The 16254-nt window shown below is 43.8% G+C and overlaps 1 protein-coding gene across 2 annotated transcripts in view; it reads left to right on the top strand.

The window, feature by feature from the left end:
- The window catches only part of INTS6 (integrator complex subunit 6), a 59311-nt gene that overhangs the window by 23228 nt on the left and 19829 nt on the right, over positions 1-16254 (top strand). For both annotated transcript variants that reach the window (XM_075337296.1, XM_075337297.1), the window contains exons 4-7: positions 11049-11138; positions 11297-11480; positions 12266-12391; positions 16061-16215. In XM_075337296.1, coding sequence (XP_075193411.1) covers positions 11049-11138; positions 11297-11480; positions 12266-12391; positions 16061-16215 — 555 coding nt within the window. The remainder of the gene's footprint in view (positions 1-11048; positions 11139-11296; positions 11481-12265; positions 12392-16060; positions 16216-16254) is intronic.

The raw sequence follows: 16254 nt of genomic DNA, 5'->3' as shown, positions 1-16254 counted from the left end.
CCATTTTTAATGGGCAGCACCCAAACTCCTCCTAATGACAGCCCTGTTCTGAAAAAAGAACCTAAAATTAGGAACCATGGAGGTAGTGACTGCTTTGGACAAGATAATATGCCAACAACATTATTTGTCGTGTGTGTAATAAATATATATATATATATATATATATATATATATATATATATATATATATAATATATATATACACACACATTATTTGTCGTGTGTGTAATATATATATATATATATATATATATATATATATATATATATATATATATATATATATATATATATATATATATATATATATATATATATATATATATATATTACACACACGACAAATAATGTGTGTGTGTGTGTGTGTATATATATATATATATATATATATATATATATATATATATATATATATATATATATGAGATTTTAAATTGGCCCAAAATTTCTATGTTTTGTTTAGATACTTGGCTTCACTTTTGCCTTGTGACAGTTCTCCATTCTGGAAAATGCATTAACCACCATGTTGCTCCTTGATAGTTGGGAGAAGTTTTGATCCCATTTTTTATTCATAGCAGTTATGTTAGACAATATTGAGTTAACCCATGCCCCTGGATGAAACCGTCCACCATATGATTGTTGCCATGGTTCTCTACTGCTGAAATGACACATAACTCATGGTAGCTCCCTCATTGTCTCCAGGCGATCATTCTTCCAGATGTCCCAAGCAATCTAATAGGCTTTCTCGGAAAAAAATAACTTTACCCCAGTCCTCTGTAGTACAATCCCTGTACCTCTACAGAATGTCTTTGATGTTTTTCTTTCTTTTATTGGAAAGAAGTAATTGCTGCGCTTCTTCAGATCAGCCTCCCTAAGCCTTCAACTTGCTGAGTGTGCAATGGTGCCTCACTGCTGCCATTCCTGAGCAAGCTCTGCACTGGTTTGACCAGTCCCATAGCTGAATCCTCTTTCGGACATGGTCCTGGCACTTGTTGAACCAGAGTGCCCTGAAGCCTTCTTCTCAGCAACAGAACCTCTTCTTAAAGCTATTGATTTTTATCTGAGAAATGGTTGACGTGCGGTTCATCTGATCACTCTTCATAACTATCAATGCAAACTGCCACTAGAAAAACTAAAGCATCAAACTTTGTGAAATATAACATTTGTTATTTTCTAAACTTTTAGCCAGGACTGGCACTAAGGAATGTGAAAATTGCATAATTTTGAACTTAATCACCTACTGTGTAGACTATACCTGTAGAATTGCGCACAAGTTGGCTAGTTAGAGCACCCACTTGTAACGACAAGGTGTACCCTGCAGATGAGAAGCTATACAATCAGACTTCCTCTCCTGGGCCAAGGCCTACAAATGTACTGCAACAGATGGAAGGGTGCTCAGCCGAATATGGAGACAATCACTACACCTAAGGCTGGTTTCAGACATCCATGTTTTTAACACGGATGCCACACGTACCCATGGTATTTGCTGCTACTCACACGTCTGTGTTTCCACACGTCTGTGTTTCCACACGGACCGTGTGACCCCTTGTGGTCCTGCATACATACATACACACCCACACAGGCATGTCCGTTTTTTCGCCGGTAGCACGGGTGTCACACAGATCGCACACTAATGTGATCCGTGTGACATCAGTGTGACACGTACCGGAGAAAACACAGGTCTTTTTAATAAAAATATTTTCTATATTTACCTCTCTCCGGCTCTGCTGCCTCCCGCTCTTGACCCCTCGCTCATTATACTCACTGAATATTCAGTGCCCTGTGGAGCTCGAAGCGGGGACAGTGCTGGGGACTTCAGTGCCGGGGACCACATCTCTGGGTGAGTATACAGCAGTGTGTGTTTGTTCAGTGTATACATACATGTGCACTGTGTATGTATGTGCTTGGTGTATCCATGTGTGTCTGTTTTGTGTGTGTGTATATGTGCGTATATGTGCTCAGTGTATATGTGTGTAGTGAGAACCTGGAAGCCGGAGCATCGCGGGGACAGCATCTGGGACTCATCACAGTTCCCAATGAACTCTGATGAACCCGTGAAGGTGTGTTGCGAGAGTCATCAGGATAACATCAGAGTTCATTGGGAACTCTGACCTCCTGGATGTCACTGTGCTTGCAGAATACTCGCCTGTCCCCGCGGTGCTGTCCTCAGCGATTCTCCGGCTTCCAGGTCCTGAGTGCGGTGAATAATCGATGAATATAATGAGCGGGTGTCAGGAGTGGGAGGCAGCAGAATCGAAAAAAGCAGGTAAATATGGAAAATCTTTTTAACAGACCCGTGTTTTCTCCGGTACCTGTCATGTGTATGCAAACACAGATGTCACACCTGTGACACACGTATGTCCATAACCATGCGTGTGACTGGTACCTGATTAAACACGGACATCTGAAACCGGCCTAAATCTATTATGCCGAACCACAAAATTGATAAGCACCGCCTATAGCAACTTGACATATACATGTAAGGTTCTGTGACTGCATGGAATGAGATGGCGAGTTTTGCAGTGCGGCGTCCCATGTACAGTGTGCGCCATGTTGTAACCAACTTGTCCGCGAAGTATCTCAGTTCTACAACTATGGTCTATATAGCGGTAATGTAGTTCAAATCTCACCTATTCTGTGCACAAGTACATAGTGCAGTGTCCGGCTGTATTTTTGTATACTGCTGCAGTCACAGCAGCTGGAACCTGTATAGTTTGGTTCACTTGGGGCCCTTGGTCCGTATTGTATGAATGACCTAGTAAGGCTAACTGTCAGAGGGGCTTTTTAAGAAATGTCAAATTGTGATGCCTTGTCCAGACCCTGATCACATTTCCTTTTTATCCTAAAAGAACATCCCTGTCTGCATCACAATTCCTGATGTCGAAATACCAGAAACCCGAGGGTCCCGCAAACTAGCTGTCAGGCGGTCTATGATCGTAGAAGGCCCAGTACTGTTCTTGGCTTGATTCATTTGAATCTGTTCTCTTAGAAAAGACATCAAATTTATGGAGACACTATATGTGGCCACTAGTCGGCTCATTATACCGGGGTTGGTGCCCATTGTCCTTGCGGTTCTCTGCTGTCAGCTTATCCGGATCTGCTGATGGCAGAATATCACCGTAGACTCTTCTATACACAGACGCACTTGGTGATCTCACTCTGCTGTGTCGAGCACTGTGTCTACCAGCCTCTGGATGTCTGAACATGCTGGGAGTTGTGGTGTTTTTTTTTTTAACAGCTGAAAAACTACAGATTGGAGAGTACTGTATAATAACTGCAGCTATTCATGTCCTGGAGCACTGTCCACCTTGTTTCAATCATATTTCAGTTGTCCTAGGTGGCTTCTAAAGTTTACCTTTATTTCTATCACCTATCTGAAGAGGCACAGGAATAAGAACAGGAAGGATTTTTTTTTTTTTTCTTATACACATACCGTATATGTATTCAGTGACAAAAAAAAATCGTCCTAAATCAGATGGCCGCTGCAGCCTTCTTTGCTCTGCTGAAGTATGAAGGGCAGCTGTGGAGCACATGCTGCAGCTCCAGTATGAAGGGCAGCTGTGGAGCACATGCTGCAGCTCCAGTATGAAGGGCAGCTGTGGAGCACATGCTGCAGCTCCAGTATGAAGGGCAGCTGTGGAGCACATGCTGCAGCTCCAGTATGAAGGGCAGCTGTGTTCAGCACAGGCTGCAGCTCCAGTATGAAGGGCAGCTGTGGAGCACATGCTGCAGCTCCAGTATGAAGGGCAGCTGTGGAGCACATGCTGCAGCTCCAGTATGAAGGGCAGCTGTGGAGCACATGCTGCAGCTCCAGTATGAAGGGCAGCTGTGGAGCACATGCTGCAGCTCCAGTATGAAGGGCAGCTGTGTGCAGCACATGCTGCAGCTCCAAGTAAAATTCTTTGCAGATCAGCAGGAACATTCATGAACTTGATTTAGGCTGAGATCACATGTCCTGTAATCATCTCTTAGAACAGATCCTGCAGAGATCAGTTGGGGGGAAAAAAGCAGAAATCAGTTATTTAACATTGGGGTCTAAGAGAACGGGTCCGTTAACCAATTGCTATTTAGCCATTCAATTGGAAAATAAATAGCAATCCATTAACTGATCCCGTTATTCCTAGACTCCAGTGTTAAAAAGTCATTTTGCCAACAGATCTAAGCAGGATCCGTTCTAACAGATGATTACAGGACATGTGACCTCAGCCTGAACCAAACACCATGCGTGCATTTTTATTCTCCATTCTACGTAGATTCTGTAAAATCTGTTATTTTGCAACTTCATCTTTTTCCCTATGCAGCACAGTTGAAGTGACTTTGCAGCTATTGCAATTTCCCTGTACAGTACAATATAATAGTTGCATCACATTAAAAATAAAAGCAGATTGTCTTGCAAGGCATCTGGAGAATTCATGAGCAAATGCTGTCATTACTGTAATGTTCCTGTAGAGGGAAAGAGTTGCCAGCACAAGTTACTGCTGCTGTATGTGGTTTATACCAGTCATTGCTGTACTATATGCCATATAACCCTATTCATTCATAGAAATACACTGACAAGCAAAAAGGTAACAATGTTTTGAACTTTTGTTTTTCAGGCTCCATATCTCATCATGCACTACAGCTTTTAGAATAAGGCTATTTGCACAAGTTACTTTTTACGGTTTTTTTTTTGTCTGCTTTATTCCTTGAAGATTTTAATCAATACTGAAAGGAAAAACTCATCCCTGCAAAGTCTGAGAAGCCTGACTTGCTGTGCACAAGATGCTGCTTTTTTCCTTGCAGATTTTGTTGCAGAAAAAGCAGCATGTAAACTCTTTCTGCAGCATGGTGTGTGAGGCGCTCTGTAGCTCAGTAACCCAGGGTCGTCATGGTGACGAACCAGGGATTCCATGGCAGTGATCGTGGTCCCTGTAATTGCATTATAGGGACCTGATTACCGGTGAGAGGTAAGCGATCCCTCTCCCTGCCTCCTGAATGTTGCATCGTATTGATTGCAGCATTCAGGGGGTTAAACTGCCGAAGCGGCGCGAGCAGTGAGTTGGATCATCCGCCGAAGGCCTGGCTTCGATCACAGGGGTACAGCCCAGGAACCCCTGCCATCGCCATAACTAAAGCGTGAAAACAATGCGCAAACGAGAAAAATGTGTTTTTTGGGGGTTTTTTTATGTGCAGAAAATCTGCACACAAAAGCAATATGTGCACATAGCCTGACACTACCCTCATTTTATAGACCACCTTCTTGGCTATCTCATACATAGATTTGACTTGTAACTCTTTAGCATATGATTAGTTATGCAGACTCTTCTCATGTCACGTCATTGTTACTGTTTTGCTCCTAAAAAAAATCTAAATTTAAATTATTTTGTAAATCCACCTTTGGCTTTCAACACTACCTGAATCCTTCAGGGCTCTCAATCAGATGCAAGCATGTCTCCAGCAAAATCTGACCCCAGGTCTCTTCTACATGTTCCCAATGTTGTTGGTTACTGGTCGGCTCCCTTGGGGATGTATACAGCTTTCTATCAATTCTACCCACAAGTATTAGATTGGGTTGAGGTCTGGTGACTGTGGGGGCCAATACAGCACCTCTACTTCATTGTCATTGAACCATTTCTCCTCCAACTCGACATATGCTTCTGGTCGTTCTGTTGGAACACGGTTGACCTTTCCGTACCCATAGCACTCGAGTGTATGAAGTAACTAGTCTTGTAGGATACTCACATATAGCTCAGCAGTGAGACGCCATCAACCCTGGTCAAGTATCCAATGCCTTTGGCTGTGAAACAACCCATATCATCGGGCTTCCTCCACTGAACTTGATACTTCCTTCAATTTCTCAGTCGGTTAGCCATTTTTTTCCTCTAGTTTCTTCCAGACCCCATCCATCAGAGCCTTTCTGTTGTGTCTTCTCATTGCTCAAAGTCCTCTTTTACTATTCACCTTTCATACTTTTATGCACACTTGAGCCAACGCTTCTTATGATGATGATATTGAAGTTGAGGCTTCATCACTTTTTTTTTTTTTTTTTTTTTTTTTTTTTTTTTTTTTTTTTTTTGAGCCACCATTTCAGACGTGTAAGGCTGCTTTCACACTACGTCTTTTTAACATGCGTCCTGAAAGTTTTTTTACTGCAAAAGCGGATCCTGCTTTTACAGCAAAAAACGCATGCAAATGCATGTTACTTTGCAGGATCCTGTCACTGGATGTTTAGGGGCGGGCATTGGAGTCATGTGATCGGGAGTGATGGGAACTAAACGTGCCAGACTGGGAGCCGGCTTCTTACAACTGCGGAGGTTCGTAACCAAGGTAAACATCGGGTATACTTGCTTGGATACCCGATATTTACTTTGGTTACGAGCGTCTGCAGCTGCTAGGAGCCGGGCTCCCTGCACACGTTACCAACGTAAACATCGGGTAACTAAGATAAGTGGTTACTCGATATTTACCTTGGTTACGAGTGTCCGCAGCTCTCAGGTGGAGGAGAGGGAGTGGGAGAGACAGAGGGAGGGAGAGAGACAGAGGGAGGGAGAGAGACAGAGGGAGGGAGAGAGACAGAGGGAGGGAGAGAGACAGAGGGAGGGAGAGAGACAGAGGGAGGGAGAGAGACAGAGGGAGGGAGAGAGACAGAGGGAGGGAGAGAGACAGAGGGAGGGAGAGAGACAGAGGGAGGGAGAGAGACAGAGGGAGGGAGAGAGACAGAGGGAGGGAGAGAGACAGAGGGAGGGAGAGAGACAGAGGGAGGGAGAGAGACAGAGGGAGGGAGAGAGACAGAGGGAGGGAGAGAGACAGAGGGAGGGAGACAGACAGAGGGAGGGAGGGAGACAGAGGGAGGGAGGGAGACAGAGGGAGGGAGGGAGACAGAGGGAGGGAGGGAGACAGAGGGAGGGAGGGAGGGAGACAGAGGGAGGGAGGGAGAGAGACAGAGGGAGGGAGGGAGAGAGACAGAGGGAGGGAGGGAGAGAGACAGAGGGAGGGAGGGAGAGAGACAGAGGGAGGGAGGGAGAGAGACAGAGGGAGGGAGGGAGAGAGACAGAGGGAGGGAGGGAGAGAGACAGAGAGGTGGGAGAGAGACAGAGAGGTGGGAGAGAGACAGAGAGGTGGGAGAGAGACAGAGAGGTGGGAGAGAGACAGAGAGGTGGGAGAGAGACAGAGAGGTGGGAGAGAGACAGAGAGGTGGGAGAGAGACAGAGAGGTGGGAGAGAGACAGAGAGGTGGGAGAGAGACAGAGAGGTGGGAGAGAGACAGAGAGGTGGGAGAGAGACAGAGAGGTGGGAGAGAGACAGAGAGGTGGGAGAGAGACAGAGAGGTGGGAGAGAGACAGAGAGGTGGGAGAGAGACAGAGAGGTGGGAGAGAGACAGAGAGGTGGGAGAGAGACAGAGAGGTGGGAGAGAGACACTGATCACGGGGCTGGTTTCTGGGCATGCTCAGTAGAGCAAGCAGGATCCTGTCTATCAGCACGCCAGCGTTCACATGCGTTTGCATGCAGTATAGTCAGGATCCAGCAATTTGCAGTATTTGGACGCAGCTCAAAAACGCTACATGTAGCGTTTTTGAAAGATGTTAAAAAACTGCAACTCGCTGGATCCTCACTATAACGCACGCAAACGCAGGTGAACGCATGTTAACGCGAGTCCATTGCAAATGCATTGAAATGAAAACGCATTTGCACTGGATCCGTTTTTGCGTTAAAAAAACGTTCAGGACGCATGTTAAAAAGACGTAGTGTGAAAGCAGCCTAATGTGTGTCACACAGTGCTTGCATGGACAACTGTGATCTCTCAGCTTTGCAGTGCAAAACCCAAATGGCAAAAACAATTGACAGGTCAATTGTTTTTGCCATTTGGGTTTTGCACTGCAAAGCTGAGTCTTTGACCAAAGTTCAGCAACAAAAAGGCTGCAGTTTGAACTGCATAGTGCGGTCTAGAAACCCAAATTCCCATAGACTTTGCTTGAAAAGCAGAACACATCCATTTTGGCATTAAACGCTGCAGTTGAAAAAGCAGCAAAAAAGCAGGTAAAAAGCAGGTAAAAAGCAAAGTGCGGTCGCACCCTAAAACCTGAAAAGAATGAACATGTACTGTACATCTCTACTGAAAACTTGTCGCTGCGTAGATTTTCAGTTTTTTTTTTAGCTTTTCCTACCTGATTTGGCCATCTGAATTAACCTGACCATTTTTCAGGAGTTTTCCACTCTGAACACGCTCCATATTTTACTATTGTTTTTTCAGCACCCTTGCCTTAACCCCTTCATGACCGGCCGATTTTTCGCTTTCCGTTTTTTTTTTTCGCCATTCTTTTTCTGAGACACGTAACTTTTTTATTTTTCAGTCAATATGGTCATGTGAGGGCTCATTTTTTACGGAACGAGCTGTAGTTTTAAATGAAGCCATATGTTTTACCATATAGTGTACTGGAAAACGGCAAAAAAATTCCAAATGCAGAAAAATTGCAAAAGTGCGATAGCACTATTGTTTTTGAGACATTTTATTCACTGTGTTCACTATATGGTAAAACTGATGTGTGGGTGTGATGCCTCAGGTCAGTGCGAGTTCGTAGACACCAAACATGTATAGGTTTACTTTTATATAAGGGGTTAAAAAAATTGGAAATTTGTCCGAAAAAAGTGGCACACGTTTTACACTATATTCCGTGACCCATAGCGTTCGCATTTTTCGGGCTCTATGGCTCAGTGACGGCTTATTTTTTGCATCTCGAGCTGACGTTTTTAACGGTACCATTTTTGCGCAGATGCTACGTTTTGATCTCTTATTGCATTTTGCGCAAAAGTTGTGGTGACAAAAAAACGTCGTTTTGGCGTTTGGAATTTTTTTGTGGCTACGCCGTATACTAATTGATTTTATACTCTGATCGGGCGTTTCTGAACGCGGCGATACCAAATGTGTATATTTTTTAGTTTTTTTAACCCTTTAATTTTCAATGGGGCGAATGGGGGGTGATTTGAACTTTTAGGGTTTTTTTTTAATTTTTTATTTTATTTTTTTTTTACCTTTTTTTTTATTTTACTAGTCCCCCCTAGGGGGCTATTGCGATCAGCAGTCCGATCACTCTGCACTATCTGCTGATCACAGCTACATAGCTGTAAACAGCAGATACGCTCACTTTCTTTTTCACTGGGCCGCGGGCACAGCGAAAGTAAAAGCAATTCATGTGTAGTACAGGAGTCATCACATGACCCTGTGCTACCATGACAACTACTGGAAGTCACGTGATCGCGTCACATGACTTCCGGTATCGGGCGGTAAGTAAAAGTTTACCGTGGTCGCGCTTATAATGGCGCTGTCACATATTGACAGCGCCATTTAAGGGGTTAAGCGGCACGAGCAGATAACGATTCTGCTCGTGCCTAGCAGGCACACATCTCAGCTGTGAAAATCAGCTATGTGCGCCGATCGCAGCATGCTGCCGCCGGCAGACCTTGGGCAGTAACGTTATGACCGCTAGGACGTAATTTTACTGCCCGCGGTTGTTAAGGGGTTAAAGGGAACCTGTCAGGTGCAATATACACCCAGAACCACGAGCAGTTCTGGATGCATATTTCTAATCCCTGTATCTAGTGGCATAGATAAAGAGCTCTTTAGAAAAAGTATTTCTAAAGATTCTTTATGATATGCAAATGAGGCCAGGGACTAGTCAGAAGGGCGTTGGTTCCCTTGCCTAGTCGGCCCCCTTAGCATGTTAGCATACCAATAGGGGTGTGCTAACATGGTAATTAATGCACAGCGCCAGCGGCATGGTCCCTCTCACCTATACTGCTGGTTTTCGGCTCAGTGCTTAGGATCAAACGTCCCCGGACTTCCGGTCATGCACACAACACCAGTTTGAAGCCGGGACAGGTACACCCGACTTCATGGTGTGTATGACCAGAAGTCCAGGACTTCTGATCATGCGCACTGAGCCGAAATCCAGTGTCTGGTGCAGTGGCCGCAGAGAGTGGTGAGGATAACAATACCTCTGACTCTGTACGTTCACATGCTAAGGGGGCAGACTAGCCAAGGGAACGAACGCCCTTGTGACTAGTCCCCGCGCTCTTTCGCATGTCATAAAGGATCTTTAGAAATACTTTTTTCTAAAGATCCCTTTATCTATGCTAGTGTATACAAGGATGGTTAGGCAGGGATTGGCAAAATACACCCAGAACTGCTCGTGGTCCTGGCTGGGTGCATATTGGACCTGACTGGTTCCTTTTAATAACAATTAGCTGTTTCTTTATTGAATGGAGATTTAAAAAAAAAAAAGTCTGGAAAATACGCCAGTAAAACTCCTAAACACATTGGAAAGAAAAAAAACCTAATCAGTGATAACACGCAGAGGATACATACAAATGTTCATTAAATTACCCCAAATAACAAAAGTTACACTTGGGGATAGCAGCGTTTCTTGAAAGGTCTTGAAAAACGGAGTTTACCTGCCTGAACAAAAATCCCACACAGAAGAGTTGAGTTCAGTCCCCTAGATGCATCTTGGTTCATAGTCAAGAAGTGATTGTCTCCCATATTGCTTGTTGCACCCCGTACTGATGCATGCTATGCACAGGTGATTCAGGCTAAGGAACCTGCCCAAAAGCTGAATTCACTAAAGTCAAGAGCTAAGTTACCACCGTATAGTTTTTTTTCTTTTCTCCTTAAAGGGGTTCTCTGGTCTAAATCCACAATTCTGCAGTCCCTCTATGTATCACTCTGTGACTACAGACTTGTGAATCCTCACATCTCGCGCGCTGTGGAGGGTCTCCGGTGCAAAGCCGGGAGCAGCGGTCACGTTGGTGGTGGTTGTCATATGCAGACTTCTGGCCAGAATGCAACAGGTGCAACCTAACTCAATGCACGTGTATTGAGCTGCGCCCCTCTAGTCAGATTCTGGCCCGGGTGCTGCATATAACAATCACCACCGTGACCGCTGCTCCCGACTCTGACACCAGAGAACAGATTCCTCAATGCGTGTGATCTGAGGACATTGCACATTGCTAAGTGTTTTCTTTTAGCTCCTTGACTTGTAATGTTACTTGATGGTGGTTTTCATTTATCCACAGGGGAGGAATCCATTTTTCTTGGAACCCGCCATCATTATAGCAATAACTGATGGAAGTAAACTAACATCAGCGAGTGGTGTTCAGGAAGAAGTAAGTGGCTTCCTCCAGGTAGCGTGAAGGCAGCACAGCCGGGATTTTAGGGGAGAATGACTATCATACAGACTTGGAGGAACGTATAGCAGTAGGCCTTAGTCGCTGTAGGTTTATGTATTGGATCTGAATGTTTTCTTTTTCTTCCCTCTTTCTAGCTCCACTTGCCTTTAAATTCTCCATTGCCCGGAAGTGAGTTAACGAAGGAACCTTTTCGTTGGGATCAGAGACTTTTTGCTTTAGTTCTTCGGCTTCCTGGTGCGATACCTGTGGAGCAGGAGCAGATTAATACTGTCCAAGTGGATGAGTCCCCCATCACTGCAATGTGTGATGTCACAGGAGGTGAGTATGGATCATGTATAAAGCGAGAAGACAAAGATATGGGGAACTATAAAAAAAACTTTATTTTTATAGAGCGCTAACCTATTCCGCAGCGCCTTACATACATCAGGAACACTGTACCCATTGGGGCTCACAATCTAAATTCCCTATCAGTATATCTTTGGAGTGTGTGAGAAAACCGGAGTACCTGGAGGAAACCCACGCAAACACAGGGAGAACATACAAACTCCTTGCAGATGTTGTCCTTGGTGGGATTCGAACCCAGGACCACAGCGCTGCAAGACTGCAGTGCTAACCACTGAGCCACCGTGCCGCCCATAACCTGAAGTCTGCCCCGTGTTCATGACAAAGGTGTTTTTGTTTAATCCCCACATGACCTTTTCCTTTGTAAGACTTGCATATAAAAGGTTTGTCTATCTTGGCATTTATGGCTGCACATTTGAGACCCTCACTAGTTATGATGGGGGACAGCTCTTCTTGTCTCCTTCTGTGACCCCTCTAAACTTGATTGGTGAAGAGGGTGCAGAAGATTGGTCAACATTCTAATAGTTTATAGAAAATGCCATATCTGGTAATTGGCGAATTGGGATCATTCAAAGACCCAGTGTTCCTGGTGATGGGAGCCTCACCTATAAGATATATTTTTGGTATATCCTGCCCCCCCAAACATTGATAAATGTAGGTCTTTGTTAATGCAGACTGTCACATATAAACATTTGGCTTTTTTGTGCTTCCTTACTAAATTGTTTCTTCATTTAATGTAACTTTTCACTTTTATCTGTCAGGTCGTTCATATTGTGTTTTCTCACAGCGAATGTTGAACCAGTGTCTGGAATCATTGGTGCAAAAAATTCAAAGTGGGGTTGTCATCAACTTTGAAAAGTCTGGTCCCGATCCCCCACTCTCTGAAGGTTAGCAGGGCTTTTATTTTAATCAATTTAGCGATTAATTCTCTGACTGAACATTACATTCTTTTCTGCTGCTTCTAATTACTTGTCTTAATAAACTATTGTGTTTTTTAAGCGATTATTGGGGTTCCAACAGTAAATTTTTAAAAGGCAAGGATTGTTTGAGAATAACACGGCCTACTTGCCTTCCATCTCCCCCCACAGATCTGGTGCTGGCTTCTTCGGAGGTCCGCTCTGTAAGCTGGGCCTACTTTATTTGAAAGTCACAGCACCGCTGCAGTCTGTGATTGACTACAGTGGTCATTAATTAGAAGAGCGCATCAAGGAAAAATACGATGATGTGTTCCTTTTTAGTCATCTGACCATTGCTGTGACTCCAAGTGGAGCAGACATTGCTTGAGGAGTTGGTGCCCTGCACTGGATCCACAGGGGCTCTGGAAGGACGGTATGCCTCTGGCAAAAAAACAGAAAAGACGTACCGAATAGATGGCATCACCACATATGAAGTATCAAAAAATCATCAATATTTTATTATAAATAGAACACACATGGTATGCCTCTGGTTACATATGTTGAAAAAACACTTTGGTCCATCTTGTTCACCCTTCCTCCACTAATTATATATTTTGTCATTAACTCCTTTATAACCAACAATTTTGTGCGGACTGAGGAAATCATCCAGCCCTTTTTTGAAAGCTGTTATAGTATCTGCCATTACTACCTCTTGTGGTAGGGTATATCAGTCTGACTGCTCTAACTGTAAAGAACCCCTTCTGATTTAGCTGCCGGAATCGCTTTTCTTCCACTCGCAGCGAGTGCCCCCTGGTCCTTAATATTGTCTTTGGAAGGAATAAGTCATGTGCCAGTCCTTTACATTGACCACACATGTATTTATACATATAAATGAGATCTCCTCTGAGACGTCTTTTTTTCTAAACTAAACAAATCTAACTCTTCCAACCTCTCATCATATGTGAGGCCTCCATTCCTTGTAATAATCTAGTTACCGCCTTTGAACTGACTCTATCGTCTTAATATCCTTTTTAAAATGTGGAGCCCAAAACTGGATCCCATATTCCAGATGTGGCCTTATAAGTGATTTATAGAGGGGTAACAATACGTTGGGATCACTGTGATCTATTCTCTTTTTATACACCCTAAAATCTTGATTGCTTTAGCAGCTGCTGCCTGACATTGAGTGCTGCTGCTCAGCTTATTTGTAATAAGAATACACAAGTCCTTCTCCTGTTCTGTAGTTGTTTTTAAATAATCTATGCCTTCTAAAAATGTTTGACAACGCCTTTAATTTCAATGCTTCAATCTGTAACTATAGTGTTTTGGGGTTTTTGTTTGTTGCAAAACCCCAGTGTCCTATTTGTAGCTATTTAAATGTTTACTCATGGAGAGCCCTTTTGCTGATGCTCACATTGTAGAGATGCACGGCAGCAAGAGCAGATTGTGTTGTGTTATGGCTCTTATATTGCTGTGCATAACCCTGCGTTGTGCGGTGCCAAATTCTCCGGCTCCCACTGCTACCATTCAGATCCTGTTACGCGCCTTGTACCTCGGACGGCTGCAGACAGATCTGCTGCAGTGCTGCCTCTGCCAGCGAGATACCATGGAGATAAAGCGCTCTTTATGAACCTCAAGGAATAGTTCCCCAACCTATAATCAACGATTTATATTAGCAAGAGAGCTCTTACAATCCGTGTTGTAAACAGTGGTTATTCCCACGCTGTGTGTTGCCGGCCAGCTGGCACAGAGCAGGAGAGATGGGATACATGAATGGAATCTGAGGTGGAGGGAGGTGCAGCATTCTGTGTGGGGAGGGGAAGGTCTGGTCCTTGGTGTTTTGGATGGCTTCACTTCCTCTGGCTGATCTCTAATCTGTGCCTGCCCCATCGTGTGTGTCTGCCATAGACCTGCCAGCGATCACACCTGTAAATTACGGTTCATGTGCACTGCAGATGGGCTCTGTTATCACTTTAGTGGCATTTTTGATACGGTCGCTACTTTTTTTTTTTTTTTATAATGCTAGTAAAGAATTTAACCCCTTAACGACCGTGGATAGTAAAATTACGTCCCAGTGGCCAGTGTGTTAATCCCACCCGGCTGCTGCGGGCAGCTGGTGGGGATCCGTGCACATGTTAGCTGATTTGTATAACAGATGTGCGTCTAGCAGGCACGAGTAGATCAGAGATCTGCCCGTACCTCTTAACCCTTTAAATGGCGCTGTCAAAATGTGATAACGCAATTATAATCGTGATCGCAGTTCAAGTTTACTCACCCGCCCGACACCGGAAGTCACATCTGATCACGTGGATCCGTTGGTTGTCATGTTAGCACATGATCATGTGATGACTCCTATAGCTCACATGACTCCCTTCCTGTTTCACCCGGCCGAGAGCTGTGTGAGATGAGAATGAGCATATTTGGTGTTCACAGCTGTGTAGCTGTGATCAGCAGATATGGAAGACCAATCAGACTGCTGATCCTTATAGTCCCCTAGGGGACCTAGTAAAATAAAAAGTCAAAAAAAGTTTTGGAAAATTAAACCTATAAGTTAAAATTACCCTCCCATTTGCCCCATTGAAAATTAAAGGGTTAAAAAGTAAAAAATATACACACATTTGGTATCGCTGCGTTCAGAAATGCCTGATCTATTAAAATATAAAATCAATTAATCTGATCGGTAAATGACGTCTCACAGCAAAAAATATTCCAAATGTGAAAATTACGTTTTTTTGGTAGCGGCAAAATGCAATAACAGGCGATCAAAACGTAGCATCTGCGCAAAAATGGCACCATTAAAAACATCAGTTCAAGACGCAAAAAATAATCAGTCACTGATCACGAAAAATGAGAACGCTACGGGTCACGGAAAATGGCGCAAAACGTGTGCCACTTTTTTTTTCTACAAACGTCTGGTTTTTTTTGTTTTTTAAACCCTTAGACAAAAGTAAACCTATACATGTTTGGTGTCTACGAACTCGCACCGACCTGAGGCATCCCACCAATACATCAGTTTTATCATATAATGAACACTGTAAATAAAATCTCAAAACAATCGTGCAATCACACTTTTTTGCAATTTGTCTGCATTTGGATTTTTTTGCCGGCTTCCAGTACACTATATGGTAAAACTTATGGTTTCTTTTAAAAGTAAAACTCGTTCCACAACAAATCAAGCCTTCATATGGCAAGATTGACGGAAAACTGAAGTTATGGCTCTCGGCAGAACGGTGAAAAAAAACACAACGGAAAGCGCAAAATCGGCTGGTCGTAAAGGGGTTAAAGCGATGAGCAATTTTCTTAGTCTTGTGTGACCTATGTATTACAGTATTTCTAGGGGTTGTTTGTCTGCCACCATATCTGACATTTGGTGTATAGATATGCTGCACAGCGTCGTAAAGGGCAAATGCAGGGTAACCAAAGGACTGGGAATAAGCATAGGACATATGGGCAATGTCTTCTGCAGATTAGACTGTGCTACAATTTACCAGACCCAATGTTGAGTAGCGTCTCCCCAGACCTGATATTTTGGTAGAGAAAGGTGCCTCATACCCCGTATACTCATTTAGTCTGCCTTATTGTCCGGATGAGGTTTTTAGAATTCTTTGTATGCTATTGAGTCTGCATTAAAGTCTTTCATCCTAATATGTCATATTCCAGATGGAAATACAGAAGCCATCAAACCAGTCGGACCTCAGCCATGGCACAGCTGTCGAAAGTTAATCTACGTTAGACCAAATCCTAAAACGGGAGTGCCGCTTGGTCATTGGCCGATACCGGAATCTTTCTGGCCAGATCCGAATTCACCGACCTTAGTAAGTTTAAGAAGACATTAAAAGGAATGTCTGCAATAC

The sequence above is a fragment of the Anomaloglossus baeobatrachus genome, chromosome 2 (assembly GCF_048569485.1).
Source record: "Anomaloglossus baeobatrachus isolate aAnoBae1 chromosome 2, aAnoBae1.hap1, whole genome shotgun sequence".
NCBI lineage: Eukaryota > Metazoa > Chordata > Amphibia > Anura > Aromobatidae > Anomaloglossus > Anomaloglossus baeobatrachus.
The sequence above is the reverse complement of the archived record's forward strand: the minus strand, read 5'-3'. Positions and strand labels throughout refer to the sequence as shown.